At 45.0% G+C, this 23,092-nt stretch overlaps 1 protein-coding gene across 1 annotated transcript; it reads right to left on the minus strand.

Moving 5' to 3' along the window:
• Positions 1 to 7,315: 7,315 nt before the first annotated feature.
• OSGIN1 (oxidative stress induced growth inhibitor 1) lies at positions 7,316 to 22,230 on the minus strand. Its single transcript, XM_081015866.1, has 6 exons — positions 22,073 to 22,230; positions 16,026 to 16,137; positions 12,860 to 12,996; positions 11,795 to 11,986; positions 10,730 to 10,821; positions 7,316 to 9,508 (listed from the first exon to the last, which is right to left on the minus strand). The coding sequence occupies exons 2-6, from the start codon at positions 16,081 to 16,083 to the stop codon at positions 8,536 to 8,538; spliced, it is 1,452 nt and encodes a 483-aa protein (XP_080871992.1). The 5' UTR covers positions 16,084 to 16,137; positions 22,073 to 22,230; the 3' UTR covers positions 7,316 to 8,535.
• Positions 22,231 to 23,092: the final 862 nt, after the last annotated feature.

Below are 23,092 nucleotides of genomic sequence, written 5' to 3' on the forward strand. Positions count from 1 at the left end.
ATTTTGTTTTGACTACAGCAGACCAACATGGCTACCTACCTGCAACTTTTACCACTTTGTAAGCCAATTTTACTGCCTGTGCAACTATTCCGAAGCATGTGAATCTGACCTTTGGAGAGTTTGTCAGCAAACCTCTTTTTTTCTTTTTTTCTTTTAACATAACCAAACGTCTTTTTCTAGGCTTGGAGAAAAGAGAAACTTTGGAACTCACTTTAAAGGACATATTTTAAAGTATTTCCATGCTTTACTTTGCTGCATGTTTTGTGATTTTAAATCTCTGCTGGGGTTCTCTCACCAAAGAGTACATGCCTCAAACATGCCCCTTGGCATCTAGGGAATTCTGCTTTCTATACCAACACAAATTTGGCTGATGTAGCCATGAAGTAGCCTCGCTTCATATGTCAAGAATTACACAACTTTTAGAAGACATCTGAAGGCAGCCCTGTATCAGGAGGTTTTTAAGTTTGATGATTTTGTTTTGTTTTTAGATATGCTGTAAGATGCTCAGAGTGGCTGGGGAAACCCAGCCAGATGGGCAGGGTGTAAATATTATTATTATTATTATTATTATTATTATGTCAGTTTGTAGACTCAGTTCCAAGAAGAAGATTGCAGGTTGGATATGGAAAGAAAGAAAGAAAGAAAGAAAAGAAAGAAAGACAACACCCAACATTCTGTTTCACATGTTTGCGTACAATGTGTAAAGTCTTATGTTGGATTAACCTCAACAGTGTAGCACATGTCTTTTTCAGCACTTGGGTGTGTAGAACTCCTCTGTGTCTTGACAGACATACCCAGAGATGGCATCTTCCAAAGCATGTATAGACTCATTTCTTTCCTTTGACCATAAAATACACAATCTGCTCTCTTAATCTAGACTGGCTTCTACACAAAAAGATTATATAACCAGTGGCCTGCATTGCAGCAGAAATGAAACCCCAAACCAGCTCTCACATTCTCCCATGTAAACTCCCTACATTGCACAACTTAACCCCCGGAAGACACTGCTCCTGCCTTCCCATGATGAAAAGCTTCTTGCTTTGTCCTTTGCCAACAAAGTGATAATTGCCTGGGAACAGCCCAGCCTGGGAGGAAACCCATTTTAATCTGCTTTTCTTACTTCTTGTTTGCCAAATGTCTCCAATTCCCAGACTACTTATCAAATCTAGTGTGGTGGGGGAGAGAGAAATCTTGCCTCAAGACGGGCCTGATCACAAGGTGGCCTAAAGCTACATCTTAGGCATCAAAAATCAGAGTACAGGGCCTAAATGTCTTGGTTCCACCAGCGGATTGTGCTTAGCTGGGTTAAGATCATAAGAAGACCCCTGCTAGATCAGGCCATTGGTCCATCTCACAGCGGCCAGCCAGATGCCCATTATGGGAAGCCTGCAAGCAGAAGCAGAATGCGACAGCCCTCTCCTGACTTGTGATTCCAGGCAACTGATATTCAGAGGTAGACTGCCTCTGAGAGTGGAGATAGAAGATAGCCACCATGGCTAGTAGCCACCACAATGACTCAACTGGGGATACAACTCCTGGTCAGTTTTGCATAAGTCAATTTCTTCCAATTTTCAGATTAATCTGTCAATTTTATTCTAAGATCAGCATACATAAAAACATATTTCAGAATGTCAACGGGCAGAGTCAGCATTACTTCACCGCTTCCCCAGTTGCAAATATTAGGCGGTATTCAATGCTAGCCCTGCTCAGAGTTGACCCATTGAAGTTACTAAACAAGATCAACTTAGGCCCACTAATTTCAATGGATCTGCTCTGAGTAGGACTAGCATTGGCTACCACCCAAAGTTTCTACGAAATATTACTTGCCAACCAGAGGGTTTTTATTGTTTGCACTAGGGAATAACAATAGGGATGTCATCTATAGTTAGGGTCAGAGTTGAGCCTTAGGAAAATGCTGGAACATTTGTTCAGGGGTGGAACAAAGTAGACACAATTGTTGTCATGGCCCAGCCTGAACAGAAAGCCACACTAAAAGATTGATTTTTTACAAAAGTGGAACAGATATCATGTGGCACTACCGGTTTTTCTTTTCTTTCACTTCTGAGCTAAACTAACACGTGTGTTTGCAGAGTGGCAAAGCTGTCTCTTGTCCCTCTCCCAGTTGTCGCATTTGCACAGGGCCCTTTGGTGCCACAACTAGGATTTCCTTGGGAGCGTCAGGGCAGGGTGATCCTCCCTGGGGAACATCAAAGCCTGCAGATGAATGACAGATAGTTGAAAGCATGTTCTACTCTCCCTGGCTTGATCCCTTTTGTCAGTCTGACCTCTTCCCTTTTTAGCTCCATCCAACTATGCAGCAGTAAAGTTTATATTTCTCTCCCGCTGCCAAGATTGTGTCATAACCATTCCTGACTCCATCGCTGGCTTCAGATCAGTCTTCTGCTAGACCTACTCCAGAATACCTCTTCCCTGAGCCCCTTGTCATATTACTACCATGCCAAGTGACACGCTGTGATGTGGTCTCTGCAGTCCATACCCCTTCCCCACCCCCTGAATTCCAGGTCCCTCTCACCCCCTTCCCATCCGGTCTTTTCTTGGAACCATCATAACAACTCTTCCTTTGAACAATGTTATAGTGCAAAACCCTTCAAGAGTATCAAGTGCAGGTTTTAGATGGGAAATGTTGGCTCAGCACTTGCACCGTGGAATAAAATGAACACATACCTAAAATGGTACATATACCACAGTGATCCACTAATGGCAACCCATGTCAAAAGTCTAGATTTTGGTGAATTTCCTTAAAAATTGCTCAAAAACTCCCCTAGTGCATGGGGATGGCAGAGCTGGTACCTTTTAAATGCAAGTTCTGAAATTTCCTTGTATTTTGGTTGCCTGTGATGGGTATTGTGATCCAGATTGTTGTCCCTGTTTCTGAAGAGTCACCAGTGATTGGCTGACTATAATCTATGCTGACACTGGCTCACTGTGTTTCTCAGTAAATCAGACGCTTTCCTGTAAATGATGCCGATTCATTGACCATATGACTTGGCATCTTGTTCAGCAGTGAGTACACACACGTGGCAATCCATGCCGGGACTGAAAAGCTCTTTTGTTTCATTTTGCTTTGTTGTGTTCCTTCCCTTGGGGAAAATGAAGCTACCTATCTGGCCTCCCATAACCTTCCTGAAAAACTCATTTGCTGTTAGGGAAGTGGAAACCTGTGGCCCTCTAGAAGTTGAGAGACGACAACTCCCATAAATCTTGCTCCTTGGCCATGCTGACTGGGGCTGAGGGGAGCTGTCCTTTGAAATTCACTCTCCTCCAAATTATGTGATGCAGTTCTCCAAACAGAAAATGTATTACAGAACTGTGTATATGAGAATGGGTACATAAGAATGCATACCTCAGTGAAACTCACGTACAAAAAAAGCATTATATATGGGGGAAATAGCTTTGCAGAAATGTGTCTGTTGTGTGGTCTTGCCTGCCTGCCACTCTTTCCCCTGGAATCTTCATTTGGGAGACTTGCCCAGAAAATTATCTCACAGTGTAGCCTTGTCTCCTCACTCGGCTACAGGAGGCCCTGAAACAGGAGTCCAATTACTGCAAATGGCATCTCCATCCTAGTTGAACTGAAGGCCTGGGCCCAGCACACAGGCCTGAAACATGCCCCTGTTTCACTCAAACAGTTCCCACAGAGCCAATAAACAGGCTTGAGAAATCGGATCTTTGCAAATTCCAGGTCAAACCAATCTGATCTGCACCTCCTGGAGTAATAGCTGGATCAGAACTCAGCTATCCACCCTCTTACAAAACATATCAAACTAAGATTTTAAAATGTGTATTGTGAGAGAAAATTCATGTAGGAATTTCAATGCAATTCTAAATGTGAATTACTTTTTTAAAATCACAAAAACATTTCAAAACAGCAATTCAGATTCATGCTGGAACAAAACAGAGCAGCCCACTTGAGTGAGCACCACAAAGAAAAGTGACCCACAGCTGTTTAATCTTTCAGTGGGCTCTTAGGCAAACTTGGTCCCTCCCTTTTCTCCACTGCCCATTCTTGTCTCTTCCTCTGGCCTTAATCTGTGCACTTGCCAGGGCTGGCTCTCCCATTTGGTAGAGTGAGGCAGAGTTGGGGCAACATGAACGGGCAGGAAGTTGTTAGTTACTGGTGCTGTATTTTTATTCCCACGAAGAGGGGCTTCTGGGATTATCTTTCTCAGGTGCCAAAGTAACTTGACTGGCCTTGGGTATGCTGCAACTTGACCTAGGGGCAGGCGTGATGTATGCCACCTCAGGCAGCAAAATCGGAATAACATTGGAGGGCTGTGGAATTTAACAGTGCAGAATTGTTGGGGGCTTGGCAGTCCCCCAACAATGCCTACTCATGGCACCAGCCCCATAGCTGGTTCACCTATGAATTGGTCTCATGGCCTAGTCCTATGTGATTGTTTACAATGTCCCCAGCTTGCCATCACATAGTGAAGTGAAAGGTCATGCAGACTGTACAAAGGTTTCGTCTGTACAAAGAGTCTGCTTTATACATCCTTCCTGGGTGACTGGTGCAATCTCCCAAATCCACGATTAGCCCTCTTTTTCTACAACTGCAAAACTCCAGGTGATGAGAGCAGTCATCAAGGGATGAACAAAGGAACACTGAATCTGTTGGGGATATGACTTTCCCATTTAACATCTTCCTAGTCCCACTTGCATTTTGCATGAAAATATATTTCTGCATATATTGCACTCTGCAAGAAGGTGAGGAAACACAGCTATAGCCTCACTGCAACTATGCACAGGTCTGCTTCTGCTGATCTGCGGCTGCCCACCTAGCTGCGACTTGATCGCTCAGACTGGAATGTTCTGTATGAAGAGGGGATGACGCTCAGCTTCAAGGGCTTGAATGGCAGAGGGGGAATCAGCAAGTGCCATCTCCATAAATACCCCATATCCCCACCCCACTCATTTAGACACACTGGTTTACAGTCCTTGCTGATGCAGGAATTTGAGAGTTGGCCAAAGCATCTATTTTTAGCAAAGGCCTACAGCTCAGTTATTTATTCTTATTTCTTTTTTAGGCTCAGGCAGTTGGGAAGCCAATGTGGTGCAACGATGGAAATTTACAGTTCATGAACTTCACTGTGGCTCCTGGAACGGAGATAGGCTAGTATAAAGAGAAAAGGTATTTGCCTAGTTTCAGAACAAATCAGGGTTATGGTTGTGCACTGTGGTCAGGGTGGCCAAGTGTCCTGTTTTACAGAGGATGGCCCTCTGTTTGAAGGAGTTGAATTGGGATTCAAGATGATCTTGCCAGGTTAGAGAACTGGGCAAAAACGAATGAGTTTCAATAGGGACACATGTAAGATTCTACACTTAGGCAGGAAGAACCAGCTGCACAAATTTAAGATGAGGGACATCTCAGTAGTACAAGTGAAAAGGATCTATGGGTCTTAGTAGACCATAAGCTTAGCATGAGTCAACAGTGTGATGCAGCTGCAGCAAAAAAACCTAATGTTATTCTAGGCTGTGGTAACAGAAGTCTAGTATCCCAATCAAGGGAAGTCATAGTCCCACTCTATTCTGCCTTGGTCAGACCCCACTTGGAGCACTGTGTCCTAATAAATAGTTCCATAGTTTTGTGGAGTGCCTGACCCTTGCAGGACTCTGAGGAGCTAAATGTATCAACTTTCACTTTCAGAAATCCTGGGAGTTGGGTGGGGGCCAAGAGACGGTGCTTGGAGCGGATCAGGCATAGAGTTGCCCAGGAAAGCAGAGGTCAGCACAAAGCCCCGCAGCAAGAAATTCTACCTGCCAGCAACCACCTTGCTTCCCAAGCCTGTGGGTGCAGCTGAGGAGCCATTATACAAGCTGCGCTGTGTAAAGTGGCTTGCTGAGATTAGGGATGGATGAGTCTGCCAATGTCCAGCCAGTGTCATTTTTACACGCTCTGGCCTGGGGCACTGCTTGGAATGAACTAGTTTGGTTTAACAATTTTCACTCAATTGGTTCAGTCATCTCCAAACTGCACCTGAAAGTAGTTCCTGCCCTGGCTTCCGCCTTGGATGAAAAATTGTTGCTCTCAGCTTGGGAAATCCCCAAATCCTTTGCTGATAAAATCAACCCATCTTCTCAGCATCAGTTCCAAGTGCAGGATATGTGGTTCAATGGTTCATAAGCAGAGTTCTAGGATACATGGCTAAGGAAATGCACTGTCCCAACACGCCCCTCCCACTCTGTTTCAAAGAAAAGTGGGACACCAGTTCTCACCCCAAGTGAGAAGACTGCTTGCAAGCAAGTGCTACTTCAGGCAGTGAGGTGATTTGTTCATGCTGGTGACAGGACCTATATCCAACCTTCTCAATCTCCCTCTGACTCCAACCCAGCTGGCTCTGCCAATGGCCAGCTGCTTTTGGGGGGGGGCTATCCTTGCTCTCAGGAGGTGGAGGACTTGATCTGCTCCCCCTACCTCCATCCTGGCCAGGTCTTCTGGTGAAGACAGGATGGAAGCTTCCTCCTAATTTGTTAATTTGACATGATACAAATACAGTGGTATCTCAGGTTAAGAACGTAATTCATTCCAGAGGTCCATTCTTAACCTGAAACGGTTCTTAACCTGAGGCATGCTTTCGCTAATGGGGCCTCCCACTGCCACTGGTGGGCAATTTCCATTCTTATTCTGGGGCCAAGTTCTTAACCTGGAGCAACCACTTCCTGGTTTGTAACCCAAGGTACAACTGTCTCTAATTCTTCAAGCCTTTGTAGCTGGGACTGAACTCAGCAAACCTGCACCCTAATGTGCATGCAAAAAAATACACAAGTTAAAGCATGCACAATAAGTCAAAAAGAAAACACAGCCAAGCCATTTGACCTCTAGCTTGGCAAATTCTGCTCAGATTTTCTGTTTCACTTCCCTCTTCTATATAGCTGAAGGAGATTCATGAGGCCCAGAGCTTGCATGGGTTGGTTGACTTCCAGCTCACTATAGCTTCTCTTCCTCCACTGAAATGAGTAAACTCAGAAGTTAACGCAAGTTCAGGGGTGTTATTTAAGGATAAACCTGTCCAAGGTTGGCTGTGCTAAAGGAGCAATTCAGGAACTTAGGCACAAATAGTTTGCTCTGCAGATCTTACCTGATAAAAAGAGATGTGAGCCCTAGATACTTATTTAAGCCACCCAAGTGCATCAGAACAGAAATTACTGCTGGCTTTCCCTGGTTGAAAATGTTGCTAACTGGGTACTCTGTGTCCCAGCTAGGCACTGACCTTGGCAATGAATAATCCACATACATCCCCATTAAACAGAACACATTTGGGGCAATAACTTTGCTTAAGGGTGGAGAGACTACACATTTGTAAAATGCCAAAATATTTTTATTTAAAAACAGTATACAAAAAATACTATATATATATATAATCTTTTAAAATCTTTTTGAAAAACCTTTTGCTTATAAACCAGCAAAATTTAAGTTTATAAAATTCAGCATGTAGACCTAAAGTCAACAAGGGGGTATTGAAGGATTTCCTGAGATTTCAGCTGTTGCATCCATGATTGCTTAGCTAGACTACTCAAAATCCACACCTCTAAAGGAGAGCAGGAGAGCAGTGGGCGGCAGGTACAGAAGCCTTTGCCAAGGAGTCTGGTATTTTGGACTACAGCTCCCATCAGCCCCAGACAGCATGGCTGTGCTGCTTTGGCTAATGGGAGTTGCAGTCCAAAACATCTGGAAAGAACCAGGTTGGAGAAGGCTGGGCTACAACACAACATTCAACATCAGGATGCCCTTAGAATACCCACAAAAGCAGGTTATGTCCTTAGAGCTACTTTAGGAACTTGCCAATTAGCTGCAGAACCTTCTTACGCTCCTGAAAATGTACTCTAGAGGATCCCCCCAATGTTTGTGGGACTTTGGGGGAATAAGGGGCTACTGCCAAATGGGCTCAAGAAAAACCCACTTGGCACCATTAGTGTATCAAAAAAATAAAATAAAGGAGCCAGCTCAGCCCAGCGATTCCATCGATCAAAGCATTGCTTAGATCCCCTAATCGCTTCCAACGGTTTGAGACCTGTGGGCACTGCCTGGCTTTAAAAAAAAATAAAAATTAAGTTTACAGCTTTGTGCAACTTTGGATCCAAGTCACGCACTCTTTTTGAGTGATGCTTTCTATTTCACAGCTGTTCAGAATGGTATTTTTTTATGGGACAGTGAAGATTAGAGAAATCTACATAATAAATGTGAACACTGATCTACATTCGAAGGAGACCCTGTTGCCAATTTCACTCTGAGTATCCAGAAACCAGCAGCTGTTCTTTCCACTTTCCTTTCCACTTCTTGTGTGCCAAAGCCTGCATAGAGCTGCCTCCCCAACTTGTAAAACAGGGAGAAAAAGTTGGGCATGTGGCAGCACGTCCCGCAAGCACATTGTCTTGAATCTGCGACCTGGCCTTTCAGAGCAGACCTACCAAATGCTACAATGGAGAGACTTTATATCTGGTAGACTTGCATGTGTTCAGTTCCCCTCTTCTCAAAGGCTGCTGTGGGTCTTTCTCTAAGGGGAATGTCCGCAAGTGTTATGGGGGGTTGGGGTTGGCCTTCTTCAGCAGAGAGCTGGCCACCGCCAAAGCACCACCTTGCACAAACCGCACAAAATTGTCCCCAGCTAATGGTCCCATGGCATAGAGTCCCTTCTCGTGGACAGACTCGTAGGTAAAGGGATCAACATCGATGGGGTTCCTCTTGGAGCTGACCGGCTGCTCACAGTCCACCGCCAAGTCCACACCGTTGTTGGGCAGGTAGGTTAGGTTAGGGTTGGAGCCGATGAGGACAAAAGCCATGGAGATGTTGTGTATTTTCTGGAGGCCACTCTTATCGCAAAAGATGCATTTCCTGTCCTCTGTGAAGGTGACGATGTGGTGCTCAGGAAGGCTGACATAGCATTCATATGGCCCCGGGTAAGGGATGGCCTGCTCTTTCATCATCTGGTGGACTTTGTGGTACTCGGGATACATTGTCTTAGGGAGCTGGTTGAAGATGAGGGCTGGGTCATTGACCTTTCTGCGGAAGGCATGAATCACTGGGATGTTGCAATGGTGAGCAAAGAGGATGGCGTCTGCCGCAGTGAGCCCAGCGCCAACAATCAGGATCGGGTCGGACATCATGCCAATCTCCTTGTTCTTTACAGCTTCTTCAAGGGCGGAGAGCGTGTGGTGGACAAATGGAAGGTGCTCCCCTTTCACCCCTAAGTGGGATGGGCTGTCGTATGTCCCTGTGGCCAAAACCACATTTTCCGCATACACAGAGAAGGGCTGCGTACCACTGACCGTCGTGAGAAACCCGTCAACCTGGAAGAGGCTCCCACTGTCTACCTGGGGGTTGGTTTGTGGATTTTGACTGTTGTAGCAGGAGTCTACATCCACACTCAGTTTCTTTACAGACGTCACGAGAGTTCCACAGAGAAAGTTTTTCTTTAACCCTTTCTTTGCCACATAGTACTGATAATACTGGACTATGTCTCCTGCAGTCGCCCTGTTATTTCTGAAGCCCCTGTAACAAGAATATGACTATCAGTACAGACATATGATCAAGGAACACATTTCCTATGGCAACTTATTCAGGCTAATCTTCACCACCTTGCATTGCTCAGCAAGGTGTCATTGAGGCAAATTCAAGGTACTGTACACATTTTAACTTTTAAAACAGCCTACCTTCCACATTGGATCATCAATTATCACTGGACTATAACTCACATCATCCCTGATCAGTGACCATGCTGGCTGGGGATTATGGGGATTGTAGTCCAACAATGTCTTGAGCCTCAAGGCTGGAGCATGCTGGTCTATGACCCTTAGCCAACAACCAGGGATGATGGGGCAACATTTGGGTACCAAGGCTGAAGAACACTGGTTCAGGCAGCATTGAACTAGGGGCACCTATGCTCTGACTTGGTATAAGTCAGCTGCCTAAGCTTCTACTTCAAAATACAGCCAGCTTCAGTGGAGTTCACTGCAAGGTGCCCAATTCATAATAACTACAGCTCACAGAAAAGAATTCATAATAACTACAGCCCACAGAAAAGAACGCCCAGTTATCAAATTCTGTGGATTGTATTCAAGGTTACAGTAGTTCCTTTTGCATCTTTGTTCTACTTATCTTTTGTGTTTGGGCTTGTACACTCAACTGACTGCTTGTTGACTCAGTCCGCACCTGCAGAACTGAGGTGGAACATCCCTTTTACAGTTAATCAGTTTTACCCAGAGGGCTTTGGGTGGATTACAAGCAAAACGCTAGGCAGAGGCAAAGCCACCTTTCCTCCCCATACCAGCCGAATAGTGCCTCCCGCAAGACATCCCAAATAAGGCATTTGAAAAAATTCCTTCACAGTGACTAGACTGCAACAAGAAGGACTTTTTTACATGCATTTATTTGCTTTTGTGCAGTCAAGAGGTTTCTTTGATCATGGATGGTCATAATAGGACAGGTAACATGATGCCTTGGATCTACTGGGCCTACTAAGTACAGAGCCACTGTGAGGCAATGGTTAGACTGTGGGACTAGCATCTGGGAGATCAGAGTTCAAATCCCCACTCAGCCAAGAAGCTCACTAGGTCAGCCTGGGCCAGTCTCTCAGCTTAGCCTACCTCACAGGGCTGTCATAAAATGGGGGAGGGAGAACTATGAGCACCTTGGAGGAAAGTTGAGATATAAATGCAAGAAATAATAAGGAAAGCTTCTCATTTGATTATTTTCATCCAAGAGCAAGCGTACCTTTTCTTCTTACTCAACCAGTCTTTGAACTGCAGGTCAGGAAGCCCCATCCAGTCTCCCTGGCTCAGTGTGAACATGGATCCCTCGATAGACTAAAAAAAGAATGAAGATATCACATAAATCAATGAATTGTGGCTGGAGGTGGATGAAAACTGCACTGCAGTGTAGCAAGTCTCATGGGGTCTCTGGCCACCCCTTTAATTCGTTTGCCTATTCTAAAAATAAATGTGGGTGTTGCAAGAGATTAAGTGGAATGTTCAATCTTCTTTGGCTCTGCATATTTATGACAAGCCAACAGAGTAGCCTTCATCAACAGAGTGTCCACCACATGTTTGGACTTCAACTACCATCAATCCTAACCCACATGGCTGTGTTGGCCTGGGCTGATGGGAATTGTGGTCCAAAACATCGAGAAACCTGCCACAGGGACTAAATTGGCTTACGTCTAGCAAATCCAGCACATGCTTGCAACCATTATTTCTTCCTGCTGGAGTTCACTGATAGAGCAGGAATACATATAAACAGCTCAGAACTTGTTCAGATAAATTGCAGTTCAAGCACATCCCATAACTCCATAGTTAGTTGACATATTTCAACCCTGAACAGGAAAAGTCTAGCCATCTTGCAGATTGCAATAGGCCAGGGATGGTGAACCTCAAACTCAGGGGCCAAATACACCCCCTCAGGCTCTTGGGATTCTTGCCTGGGTGGAACAGGTCCTGAAAGTGTGGTAATGTCACTTGCTTGCTGGGGATAGAGAGCTGTGGGTATAGCTCTCTGACTTTGTGTGGCTGAAAATTACCCTATCATTCAAAGGTAAGATCCATGCCCACTGCCCACTTATGCCTGTGGTCCCACACCCTACAGACATGTGGTCCCTGGAAGGTTCTCTACAAGGTAATGTGGCCCTTGGGTTGTAAAAGATTTTCGACTCCTGTGATGGGTCATCCCTCATGGATGAAAAGATCAGCTTGGGTTGAGCCTTAAGGGACCAACCACTTCTAAGATGGGTCAACAAACTGTTGCCACTGTTTTAAAGGATCCAATATATAGAATTGCACTTACATGCCAGGCTCCTCCAGGAAGGTTTTTGCCAAGAACCAGATGAGGAATGGCTCTGTCAGGTTGATGTGACCAAGCAAGGACCGAATCTGCAGTCCCACCAAAATCAGTATCTGGACGCATCAGGGCATCAAAAAGGAGAGCAACTGGGCTGGAGGATCGCCCTTCCAGACCTTCAGATAGGTACTCAATATCCTGGAGGGAAAGAGAGAACTCTTGATGAACACCAATCTTCTAATCATCACAAATTCTGGATTCAGAAGGCTTAGTTGTGGGCAGTCATCGGGAGAGCCAGTGTGGCATAGTGGTTAGAGTGTCAGACTAGGACCTGGGAGACCAGGGTTCAAATCCCCACTCAGCATGAAGCTCACTGAGTGACCTTGGGCCAGTCATTGCCTTTCAGCCTGAGTACCTCACAGGGTTGTTGCAGGGGTTAAATGATGAGGGGGAGAACCATGTGTACCACCTGGAGCTCCTTGGAGAAAAAAGTGGGCCATGAATGAATGAATGCTAGATGAATGTACAATCCCTTTCCTGTTTATTCTAAGTGGCACTCCTTATACCCTGGACGCACTATTTAATGCAAGGATAAGGAATGGAAGTCCTTATCTCCTTCACACATAAATACCTCATAGGCCACGTCTGACAGGTGGGCCACCCCATCCACTTTTCCATCACTTGACAGAACAATGGCATGAGACAAGCCATTTTTGCCATGTGGGTGATCAGACAATTGTCAGGGCTTACATAAGCACCACGTACCCCGGCAATTAGCCAATGGCTGCTTCTTGCAAAGGACTATCTCACAAAGTACTGGTGCCACCAATAAGCTGATTGATGGTGCCTACAACCCTCGCTTTGGCCCAGCTGTGTCTTTAGTCATCTCACACCTGACAAAGGGGAGGTGGGTGCCTCATTGGTGCCTACCAGGCAATTGCTTTAATATACAAAGCTGCCCTTAACAGGGCCAAGATCATGCTTCACTTGCTCTAAAATAGAGAATCATTTTAGAGCCCAAATTCCCTCTCTGTTGAAGGATGAACCAAGGGTGCTGAGAGCTGTACCAACCTGGTCTAAGATGGAAACCTCAGGTGTCTCTTCCAGTTTCCTTTGCAGAATGGGATTCGGATGAACAGGGTTCCTTCGGACATAGGGAATGTTACCAGACAGTAGGTAGGATAAGCAGATCCCCGAAGGGCCATTTCCTGAAAGAGAAATTAGATGGCTCCATAAGGCACAGTTTTTTATCCAGAGATGGAGGCTCAGTTCCCAGGTCTTGGGAAGGTTCTTCAGCTCATCAAGCAGGCCCAAGACATTCTGCTGCTGGAGGCAAAGCATCAAATGTTCTCCCTCTATGTCACAGGGTTCCAGAAATTGATCCCACATAGTTTGCCACCTGCCAGCCCCTGTTATCCAACGTGGTTTGGCAGGTAGCATTGTGCCGCAACACCAGCTTTCCTACAGAAGGGTTGCTGTTGCTTACTGGAAGAGGAAGGGGTAAGATGACATGGAGGTGCAAGAAGCAGTCCACCTGATGGGAAATTGCGATGGCAGCTCCACCCCACCCAGCAAGCATTCCTGCTAGCTGGTTATCTACTGTTTGACAACTGTGTTTTTTGTCCAACAGATTAAGTCTCATATGTTCCTAAGATAGCCACTTTCGTAAATCTACATAAGTCATAAAGTACACTCCAATTGAAGTTTACATCCCAACAATTCTCACACTCTGTAATCTGCTGTCAAATGTTTGCTACTGCAAAATCTTTGAAAGGCTAAGGCTGGTGCTGAAAACCAAATATAATTTATGCTGTGTTTTTTTAAAAAATGTGTTTTTAGTCGCCAGCATTTTAAAATTGGTTTTGCTGCTTGTGATGTTTTCAAGCTTCATTTTTGCATTCGTTCAACACTGCCTTCATGCTGCACATTGTCAGGTTCTGCCATTTTTATCCTGCTTTTAATTTTTTCCTCCACGGCGCCTAAGGAGCAACAGCTGTTGGGCACCTAATGAATTTAGAACAAAAGTAACAACATCTTCAGCCAGCCTTGGAAACCAATAACTATTTCAGGCAGAGTTTCCACAGGGTTCAGTCTCCCAGCCTCCTTCTGAGTTGGATTAATATTTTACAGGGCCTTTGCCTAACCATCTGCCACTTTTCGAAGCTCAGTTCCTCACTAGAATGTGTCCAAACCAACAGCTGCATAATGCAAGAAAGTTTGTTAGGGTGACACAGCAACCTATCAGAGCATTAGTATCCCTATGCTATTTGGCACAGTCACCACATTGTAAAAGCCAGCTGGGAGGAGAGATTTCTCAAGGAGCTATATTTAAAGTGCTCCCTCTCCCCTCCCTGCTTAGCATCAACCAAAGAAGGTCTCAGGCATGGACACTTAATATTCGCAGGGACGCCATCCACCCCCATGCTATCCAAAGCCCGTGGGGTGCTCAGGTGACCAGCTGAAACTTCTGAGCCCACACTGGCTGCAAAGAACATTTATGGCCAATTTGGTCCAGTAAAGTTGATGGCCAAAATCCACTGCATTTACTGTAAGTGCCTGCTTCTCATCTGAAGTTGAGCCTGCATAGCACAGGTTATGTAAGGCTCCTCTTTGCAAAACAAAAACAAACAAACCTCTGAACAGCCAGCAGCTAGATGCTCACAGATAAGGGCTGGCAAGCTTTTTAAACTGCTGAAAAGGGGAGAGGGAGAAAAGGAAAGGAGGGGAGGCAGGCAGGCAGGCAGGCAATTAGGCTGCAGTCAAGAACCAGTGGGCAGAAATACTCAAAAGTTCCCTCTCTGCCTTCTGTGCAGGGGAAAGAATATTTACAACCTGGCTCAGGGCAGCAGTGTGGTGCCCTTCATATGTTAGGGACTACAACTCCCATAATCTATGACTATTGGCCATTTTGACTGAGGATGGTGGCAGCTGTTGCCCCAAACATCTGGAGGACACTACCTTGGCTACTCGTGCGCTTGCTCACACAATTAAGATGAGATGGGTGGTGAGGTTTTTGAGCAACAGAGGTGGAATAAGGGAAGCTTAGACCAAGTCAGACCACCCACCCCCATCTTAGTAATTGTAGCACTAATGAGCAGCAAACAGTTTTCCTACATAATGCTTCCTTAATATAAAATCCACCTAATTTCTCTGTCGCTACTGAGGAACCTTTGTCTTTCATAGGGATGGACAAAACTGTCAATTTCTGTTTCTCTCAGTTGCTGTTTTCCAATCTTAAATTCAGTTGTCACATTTCCACACCAGCATATATATATTTTTTAGGTCCTCACAAAATACTTGGCAGCATTTTAGTGTGCATTTCTCCTAATGTGCATTCTTTTGCACATAATTTTCCTCTTTATTGCAATCAGTTTTGCCAATTATAATACAATTTTCATACCATCTTCAGAAATATATTCATTTTTGTCAGACTTCCCCCTCATATACACATTTTTGTGCATAAAATGTATGTAAATTGGAGAGCTGTATTGCAAAATTTGGAGAAGTGTGAATTTCAAAGGACAGCTGTGTTTTGCTTCACATATAGTTCTGGGAAGTGAAAATTAGGTGGGCTCACATTAAAATGGAACCAACCCGAATTTCTTCCCCACTCCTGTGCCTAACAATGGAGACATCTGGATTTTATATTTCCAAAAATATGGAGGATCAACTATTATTTGCCTCTCCTTGCCAGCAGTCCCTCATGAGACCTCAAAGCACTCAGCAAAGCCTCATCTGAATGCCTCCACTCTCTCCTCTAACATTCAGTCTTAAGGCTGTTGCCTAAATGCAGATTTCCTCTGTGGCTCCAGTATCAGCCAATTCCCATCCCCTTATTGTGATCAAGGGATCTGGAGATCTCAAAACTCTGCATGCGCTTTCATAACATTTTGGTTTGCTTAATAAAAGGATTGTCCTAATGTGGATGTTGTTGACATTTCTCTTTGGGGGTAAAACCTTTGCATTTTTATATAACTCTTCTGTTTCCCACAATCTGTGCCCCTGTAGGGGGGAAAAAGTGTCCCAACAAATTCCTGTTGCATGCAAAGAACTGCAACCCCATTTGTTTCCAGTAAGCAAGCTTGTGTTGGCAGCAAAAAGGGAGGGGGGATACCAGGACACTTCTTGCTTTAATTATAGCTCTTGGAACAGCAGCTTGAGGCTGCTGAGCACATGGTGGCCTGGCGAGATAACGAGCCCTGGCCAATGTAGATTACTCCCTAGAGTGTATATTTACCTATGATCACTACAGGAAGAGGCTTGGCACTGCTCTGCTCCAGATGTGCATGCAACATGGTTGGGCGCTCACTCACTCTCCGCCAGCAAAGTTCGAGGACCTCCAAGTCAGTCTGCAACAATAAAGCCAAGCAAATATTTGTTATCACCAGAACATTGTCCTCTCCCACCACCCTGATAATGGTGGAAAACTACTTATGTGCATGTAAGAGCAGAAAGAAGTACCATCAGCAACCAAATTTAAAATGGAAGAATTCTGCATGCTATGACCACTCCACTTTTTGAATTTGCATCTTGGGTGCAAAGCTCTGTCTTTCTCCCCACTCCGAAAGGTGAGATTCAAGTGCTTTTTAGGAGGCCTGTGACACCCCAGCTTTCTGCAACCTGCAGTTCCTCATTGTCAGAGGAAGAACTTCTGAAGAACCGCTGAGAATCCTGAGCAATTTAGAATCCTCATCTACACACTGACATGAGTAGAGTAGGGTCTACAGTGCAGACACTGTACAACAAGGACAGCAACACTGGGGGTGGCATGGGGTGGGGAGAAGCTAGCAAGGTCTCCTATTTGCATGGGAAATTAGAGCGTATATGATGCCCAATATCACTTCTATGAGGAACTACCACCATCACCACCAGCCAAGAAGCAGGTCATTCTTCCAACCACAAGCAATGTTCAAGTCAACCCAAAGGTAGTAATGCAACCAAATTCAAGCTATAGGTTCTCCTGGTTTTCTTCTCTTTGCTTTTCCAGAGTTATTGAAAACCAAGAATCTTCAAAGCATCAAGAATGGAGAGGGGAGTGGGTGAGCTGGGGGAGAAATTCTTGAAATAACTCTTCTTTTTGGAGGTTCTTAGTCACCAGAGCACATCTCATTGAATCAGGCACTTCTGCTGTGCTCATCGAGGAGAGAAAGAACTTTGACAACTTTCCAATAACATTTCCCCATAAGTTTGGCAAGTAGCCCTGGGCTTGGCATGTGGCTCCTCAAAGTCATTGCATTACTGTAACCTGGAGGCAGAATGTGGGGTCCTTCAGGGCTACCAGGCTGAAAAATACAGCCACTGCTTTAAAATTGTATGAAGCCAAGTTCTAAACTAGGTGTGTGACACAAGCCCTGTTGAGGCACTGTGCGCTTCACAAGATGAGGGGAAGTCTGGGGATGAGCTACTGAAAGTCTGCAGATGAAAGCATGCCATACTCAAGTAGGCTTTCCACACTCACAAACTAGAACCCTGATTAACCAGGTTCTAGATCACACTGGAATACCAGTTGCTGGAAACAACAGGAGTAGACAGTGCTCTTATGCTGGAGTCCATAGGCATCTGTTTGGCCACTGTGAGAACAGGATGCTGAATTAGATGGGCCATTGGCTGGATCCAGCAAGCTCTTTTTATGAAGCATGCATTTTTTTCTTTTTTTTCTTTAACAAGATGTATATATTGCTTAATTGGGGGGGGGGAACCCTCTAAGTAAAAATGCTCTGTATTATTTTATAAACTAATTAAAAATATTCATAAGAGAATGCTGATAAAATCAAGCAACATTAAAAACAGGTAGACATAACAGAAAGATTTCCGAATGTAGATAAAATCGGCAGTCATGAATACATAATTTCGAAATCATGTCTGGATAGACTTGCCTAGACAAAAAAGTTTTTAGTGGGCGATGAAAGCGACTGTCTGGCATCAATAGGCAGCTCATGCCAGAGCATAGATACTGTCATGTTAAAAATTCATTGCGAGGGCAGAATGTGCATTAAGACACATTTGGAGAAGTGGGAGTACTGCAGATCGAAGCAGTCAAGTGGGCACATATGGAAATCCCCGCAGAACCTCTTGGGGAGCTCTTGGTAGTTCCACCTTCCTCAGAAGTTCAGGGTGGGTTTGGAGGCCTGGAGAGGGCTTTCTCTGCGGCAGCCTCTAAGTTGTGGAAATCCCTCCCCACAGATGAGCTGGGCACCTTCACTGTACAGTCTCCATCATATGATGAAGACCCACCTCTTTACCCTGGCCTTTGGCCCCTGAGAAATTATATTTTTAGGACCTGCCCTATTCTTTTGACTGTAACTCATTTTAAACTGTTTTTAATGGCGGGTTTCAAATTGTTATGACTTGCCCTGGCACCTCAGGCAGAAGGGCGGGGAATAAATCAAAACCATCACCATCATTCATCAAGTAAAATGGTCCCAAGGTGTTCAAAGTTTTAAATATCAGCAAAAGCAGAGGAGGCTCCTAATTACATGCTTCAGCCCCCAACGTGGTGGGTTCTGGGGATGGGCAACAAGGAAGTGACAGGGGGCCAACACCACACAGTTTTGTGAGTGTGTGCATGTGAAGGGTTGAATAGGCCTACAGGAGATCTTCAATTAGGACCTTTCACATTGGTTTCCTATAGCTTCTTTGAAGACTGGGGAAGTAGTGCTGGGAGAATAGGTTCAGCCCTTTCCTTCATTGCCCTTTTCCCAATCTTAGCCCTTCCTTGCCTGCCTGTCCTATCCTGAGACCTACCAGCTAATTTGGAGGAGGAGAAGGTGATTTTGATAAGGGCAAAGGAAGCCACTTCCTCAGTCTTTAAAACAGCCACAAGGGGGTTTCCTTTTCTTTTCTCTTCTCTCTCTCTCTCTCTCTCTCTCTAATAAAAACCCAAACAAACCACAAGAGATCTTAATCACTGGTCACATCCAATTTAGCCTTAGGAGTCTGGGGTAAGGAAAATATCCCAAAGATTCTCAGTTTGTTGTGCTCAAATCCATATATTTCATTACATATAAAGATTAGTTCCTTTTCCTCAGTCTGTGTAAGAGATGAAGAACAAATAATTTAGAGTGGTATGAACTGTGACTGAACATACACAGAAGGCATATTGTAGCTGTGATTCACTTTCTATGTTCTCTTTGGGGTGCTTTCCTTGTCTGACTCATCTTCATAAAAGGGACAGGTGAAATATATTAATCCATTATGTTAGAATGATTATGGTTAGTCACATGTAACTTAATTGGCAGATTTAGTCACAGACCTAAGGCTTTCTGCCGGAACCATACAATTGAAAGTTTACACACACACACACACACACACACACACACACACACAAAATAATAGCAGAGATCAATAAAACTCATTGAGCGAACTGAGTTTGGGGAAGACAAAGGACAGTGCTTTCCCCACTAATTCACTAGTGGAACTTACTGCCACAAGATGCAAAGGCCACTGGCTAGGATGACTTAAAAAAAAGAGAAATTAAATAAATGCATGGAGGTGGTACTGATCAGTGGCTGTCAACCACAACAGATATGCCATATTCAGAAGCTGCCGTTCTCTGCATTTCAGATTCTAGAAGCTGGAGGCAAGCAGGGCTCTGTTGCCTTCATACTGAGCGTGTCAACTTTCCAGGGACATCTGTCTAGCTTCTTTTGGAAGTCAAGTTGGATTATTGGTCCACCAAGCTCAGTATTGTCCACAACAGGGCTAGGAGCATCTGTTCCTCTCCAGATGTTGGGACTACTATCATCCCTAACCATTGGGGCTGCTGGGAGTTGGAGTCCAATAACATCTGGAGGTCCACGGGTTCCTCATCCCTGGCAATAGCTCTCCAGGATCTCAGGCAGCGGTCTTTGCCAGCCATACTGGGAGGTGCCAGAAATTGAACCTGAGCCCTTAGCATGCAAGCACATGTTCTACCACTAAGTTACAGTCCTCCCCCATTTTTTGCCTGATTCAGCAAGGTTCATCTTAGGTCAAGGACAAGGAATGTCTCTCTCCAGGTGCTGTTGGACCCCAACTCGCATCAGCCATCAGCCTGGCCAACATAGCCAATGGTCAAGGGTTAGGGGTGTTGTAGTCCACAGCAACATCTAGAGGGCCACCAGTTCCCCACCCATGCTTCAGGTTCTTAATCAACTACATGCATCCCACAAGGACAGCTGCCTATGTAAGATTATGCTACAATACAGGGTCGCAGCAATCTGCCATGTTGCCCCATCACTCTTATCTCTACGGCTTAGCTTCTAACTGCTTGTCACCTTGTAATCAGAAGCACACACTAACAAATTTGACAACAATTCAATCCTGTGTCAACAGCAGTTGCTCTGGGAGGAGGAGTGTATATCACTTCAAGAAGGGTCTCTTATCTAGGCCAACCTTAACCTCAAACAGCCTTATCCCTCCTGGCCCTTTCGCTCCTGAATATTCATTTCTCATCGCTGGAGGCATGCAGGTTCCCAAGCAGACAATGTAGTGCCTTATTGCCACTTTGCAAGGTCACACACCAGGTTCCCATGAGTCAATTGCTTGGCCATGAGGGTTTCAAGGTAAAAGAGGTTAAGCAAGGGGATTAGAGGGGAGCATTGAGGAGCATTTGGAATAGCAGAGTTCCTCAGTGAAGGACTGCACTCATAGCTCAGTGGTACAGCAGCAGCTTTTGCATGCAAAAGGTCCCAGGTTCAATCCCTGGTATCTCTTGGTAGGGCTAGGAAAAAGCCCTGCCTGAAACTCTGGAGAGCCACTACAGATCAATGGTCTGACTCAATATAAGTCAGCTGCCTATGTTCCTTATACAGTGAGCAAGATAAGGGGTGGACATCTACAATCCCCACTGGGTATTCTGGCGAAGGACAGTGGGCTCAAGCTAGAGATGGAGTCAAGGTCTGCAGTGCCTGAGCTCAGCCCTGGGGAAGGACCATAGCTCAGTGACAGAGCATTTGTTTTGGATGCAGACAGTCCCATGCTCAAAGTCTGGCATCTTGAGGTAGGGCTGGGAATGTCCCCAGTCTGAAACCCCACCAATCAGTACAGGCAATGTGGAACTAAATGGGTCCTGTTTTCTGGGTCCTTGTGGACCTAGCTGCACTGACAGAGCTCTAGACAGCACTGGGCAACTGGGTTTAGACACCCTTTTAATTTCCCACAGTGACCCTAGAGAGACACTAGATTGAGTGCACTGTGAGAAATGAAGAAAGGCCATATTCAGCCATCTAACTTCAAGAAATTTGTTTCCTGAGGCATTAGGTCTTAACGGAAGAAAGATAAGCTTAGCAAGAGGTGAGCTGCTTAAGAAAAGAGATCAGATTATTTGAAAGGTAACAAAATAAGGCCTTGAACAGAACAAAGAATTCTATATTTTGTCCAGCTGTAGCATATAGCACTCCGCAAACATCTTAAGAGGGCCAAGTCTTGCCGTACATTAAGAACACGGTCTGAATGCAAAATGCATGTGAAATACTGCCCTTTCTGTCCTCATTTTATGGCATGCCATAGTTGCCAGCAGAGAAAAAGTGTGCTAAATACATAAACCTGAGTTTATTATTCAGGATGACTTCAGAGTTGTGAAATTGGCCTTTGATCCCTTGAAATTGCTCTCTGGTATCTTTCCACTTCTTTGTAACTGATCTGCAGATTCCACATTCCCGCTGCCAGCACCAATATGCCGCTGTGGTGATAACATTACATAACCGTACTCAGCAGAGAGACCTCCCTCTGGCCAAACCATGCCAGGCTCACCCATGTTTGGCCACTGGAGTCAGGGAGATGCTTCCAAGTTGAAGAAACTGTATCTTAGAAATCCTACAGCAAAGGTAACCAATAGCATTTCTGCTACCAGTGATTTCATTAGGACCCAAATAGCCTTTTACAAAAGCATTTTTCCGCCTGCACACAGCTATTTTGAAGCGAGAGGGTTAAAAAGTTCTGCCAGCCATACCAGTCTGACAGGTGCGTCCCAAGAATGCAAAGTCACATGCCGCCAGACACTCCTTTGATTCCGGTCACTTCAGTTTTGAATATACAGTGGAGAGACTGTCCCCTTGGCATTTTCCCACAGTTCCACACCACCTTCTGCTTTCTAAAAGGCAGAAACATCTCTGCTCCCATTTGTCAAGAGAAGTGCTTCCCTTCTAATCGGCTGATTCATACCCCAAAAAAATTCCCTAGCATGAACGAGGGTGAATTCTTGGTTATCTGGTGCCTTTCTCTTTTTAAATCACTTATTTCTTACAGTGCGGACTGGCAGTCAACTTAGCAAACCTTTTTGGCATCCTTCTAGTGTCATCTTACCTTGGAAAAAGTCTGCTGGATCTCAAGGAAGGCCTGTCAGTCACAGGTGTCCCTCTAGCCAGAGGAGAATGAACCAGCCGGCTGTTTCGAGAAACTGCTTCTCACCCGCCCTCCCTTCTCCAGCTGCAGTTTAAATATATTACAGGCAAGTCTCCCGTCCAGAGGAGGCGGGGCTCAGGGCCTTGTGGGCAGGGCTAGGAAACTCTCTCATAAGCATGAGTCAGCAGCAGCAGCAGCCGCCGCCGAGTCATTTACGCACTTTTATGAATGGAGCTACACAGTAACTGTTGCTGGGGGGGGGGGCGCGGACACAGCCTAGAATGAAAAAGAACTGGATAAAAAGTAGCCTTGACACACCCCTGGTGCCAAAGGCATAGAAGACCATTTTGTAGATTTTGTTATCTAGAGCCAAAGGGATAGTAACAGTGCAGTGCTGGGATACTGAACACAACTGATCTGAGAGCAAGTCCCACTGAACTCAGTGGAACTTATTTAAATCACTTTAAAACAAATGACAGTCAAGAGGTTAGAGTGGATTCTTAAAATAAAATAAAAAGGGAAGTTGCTCCAGAAGTAGAAATACTGTAAAACTGCAGTTTCATTATATATATTTTTACTGGTCTTTAAAAGCCTGGGCAAATAAAAGCCCTAGCCTGATACCTAACACTTAACAAACTGCACACCAGCATCCAGTCATTGGAGTCAGGGCAGCACCACAGGAGAGGCTGTTTTCCTAGTTGTAACCCATCTAGCATCTGGAGGGTGGGGCACAGAGGGCACTCCAGAAACCATGATCATAACAATACATGTAATATTCTTAACATGTTTATTTCAGATGCAGCAATTGTCTATAGGTGCCAAGTGGCATGCACCAGTGATGGGGGATGTTTTTCAGCCCAAAGGCCACTCTCCCTCATGTGCAACCTTCCAGGGTGGGATTTGTGTGCCAGTGGGGGGCAGAGCCAGAAGGAAAATGTAGGCGGAGCAAAATATGTGAATCCTCCTTTTGTATCGTCAGCT

This window comes from Podarcis pityusensis, assembly GCF_964106645.2.
Source record: "Podarcis pityusensis genome assembly, chromosome: 8".
NCBI classification, from domain to species: Eukaryota; Metazoa; Chordata; class Lepidosauria; order Squamata; family Lacertidae; genus Podarcis; species Podarcis pityusensis.